We start from the raw sequence: 2,443 nt of genomic DNA, 5'->3' as shown, positions 1-2,443 counted from the left end.
GTTAGTCTTTTAGTAGTTGCACCACCACTTCCAACAGCAATTACACCTGTAGAAGCTGCTGAAGTAGTTGCACCACCACTTTCACCAGTGGCACCACCAGTAGCCCCACCAGTTACGCCTGTAGAAGCAGCTGAAGTAGTTGCACCACCACTTCCACCTGTAGCAGTTCTTGCAGTTCCAGTAGTATAGCCATTTTTCTACATACAAAATTTTTCCAAACTGAATTAAGAAGTATTGATAAAAATAAATTTCATTAACAAAGTTGAAGAAGTTAAAGCAAAACTTACAGCAATTGGACATCTTTTCTTGTTATGTCCAAAATTCCTGCACAAAGAGCATTTCATTTTTCTCCCCTTCCTTGTAGCCTTTCCAAACTTCTTCTTACTAGGCTCATCACTATCTTTAGACCTTTTTTTCCTTGGTCTTCCTGGCATAGGAGTGATTTCAGGTGGCTCAATGGATGGCCTTGTGCTCTTGGGCCACATCTTCATGTTTGTCATAGGTTGAATGAACCTACTGTAGGCCTTCAAATATGTTTCCTTCTTGTACCAGTGATCAACAAATGACTCAATATCTAGATCCTTGTAATGCATTGCAGTAATTGCATGTGCACAAGGAATCCCCTTCAGTTGCCATGACCTACAACTGCACACTTTCTTTTTGAGATTAACAACATGTTTATATGGTGGATGCTGAATCTCATAGCCATTATCTCCATTAAATTTAACTTCACATATGGCTGCATGTTCAGCATTGTCAGTAAGAATTTGCATAGCCATAGGTGACACATCAGTTATCCATTTTTCAGAAAACTCCCTCATTTGAGTCATTCTTTCCATGACTTTGACTCTAATTTCCTCTAACATTGTGATGATTGATTTGAATCTAGCTGCCAAGATCCAACTATTAAATGTCTCACACATATTATTCTCAACTATGTCACACTTGCTATGGTCCTTGAATAATGCCCTACACCATGCATTTTTGTTGTACTTTAACAAAGCTTCCACAATACCTACTACCAACAAACTCATTTCATCAAGCTTTGATTGTAAATGAACTTCAAACGGAGCCCTGGCAACCTGCCAAAACTTCTTCCTCCTTTCTTCACCACTCCATACCTTCTTCCAGTTGGCCCATATATGTCTAGCACACCATCTAATCTCAGCATTTGGTAATAAATCAACAAGTGCTAGGTTAAGACCCTATCAAAGAAAAAAGGCATGCCAAGGAAAAACAATAGGAACATAAGTGTAACATAGAAATTGCTATAGCAAAGTAAAACAAATACTACAAAGTGTTCTCATACCTTCTGCATATCAGACATAACTGTCAGTCCTTCACCTTCAGTTTGTGTCAGTTCCAAATCATGTTTGATGCACTTGATAAACCAAGACCATGTGTCCTTGGATTCTTTATTAACTACTGCCCATGCTACAGGGTACATCTGATTATTTCCATCCTTGGAAATGCAAGACAACAGTTCACCTCTACATACACCTTTCAGAAATGCACCATCAAAACCAATTATCCTTCTACACCCCTCCATCCAACCACTTTTTAATGCTCCAAGACAAATATAAATCCCTTGGAATACCTCTTTTCCAGGAATTGTATTCTTGGATGTCCTAACAACCACAGTAGTTCCTGGATTTGTAGACTTCAACTCCTCAGCATAGTCATACAATCTAGCAAATTCCTCTATGAAATCACCCATATGCTCATTCATGACTTTCATTTTTGCTCTTCTACAACTTGTTTTACTAACATATAATCCATAATCCTTTTGTACCAAGCCTTGAATCTGATGGAGTCTGATGCTAGGCTCACTGATGATTCTGTCTTTGTAAGTCTTACAAATCTAGTTTGGAGTACACAACTTGTTTCTTGTTCTTTTGAAACACTTATGGACAGGAAAATATGTCTTCACAATAAAATTTCCAGTATTACCCTCAATACTTCCAAGAATATGCCAAGGACAACCCTTCTTATTACACTTTGCCCTGATTCTCTCCTTTTCATTAGGTTTAAGTTTAATGTTCACACCCTTCTGAATAGAGTAAGTCTGTAGTGCTTCTCTAAACTGAACATTATTCACAAAAACCATATACAACTGAAATACAATTTTTTTGGCAGTTGGGTCAAAATAGACCTTTGTACTTGAATTTCTAGCTGGTGGATCTACAACCTCATCAGAATCAACAGGATCCCCTTCATCCTCACTAATATCACTGCCAGGATCTGAGCTATCAAAATACAGGTCATCCCCACCCAATTTTCCTTCATATCTTCCCCTCTTATTCTTATAAATATCTTCAAAACCAGCATCTATACCTACAGGACCAGAAGGTATCTCATCTACATTTATTCTAGCAGCCTTCTCTTTATTAACTTGTTCTTGAATGTTAGACTTCCTAGCTTCAACAAACTCAGAATCCAAGTC

General features: G+C 37.9%; 1 protein-coding gene across 1 annotated transcript in view; it reads right to left on the bottom strand.

Annotated features, from left to right (window-relative positions):
* The window catches only part of LOC102583012 (uncharacterized), a 2,350-nt gene extending 612 nt beyond the window's left edge, over positions 1–1,738 (bottom strand). Inside the window, exons 1-3 of the mRNA XM_006338855.1 lie at positions 1,310–1,738; positions 288–1,205; positions 36–197 (exon numbers count right to left, since the gene is read on the bottom strand). Coding sequence (XP_006338917.1) covers positions 36–197; positions 288–1,205; positions 1,310–1,738 — 1,509 coding nt within the window. The remainder of the gene's footprint in view (positions 1–35; positions 198–287; positions 1,206–1,309) is intronic.
* Positions 1,739–2,443: the final 705 nt, after the last annotated feature.

Source organism: Solanum tuberosum, unplaced genomic scaffold (assembly GCF_000226075.1).
Source record: "Solanum tuberosum cultivar DM 1-3 516 R44 unplaced genomic scaffold, SolTub_3.0 scf00007, whole genome shotgun sequence".
In the NCBI taxonomy this organism is placed as follows: domain Eukaryota; kingdom Viridiplantae; phylum Streptophyta; class Magnoliopsida; order Solanales; family Solanaceae; genus Solanum; species Solanum tuberosum.
This window is presented reverse-complemented; position numbering and strand designations above follow the sequence as displayed.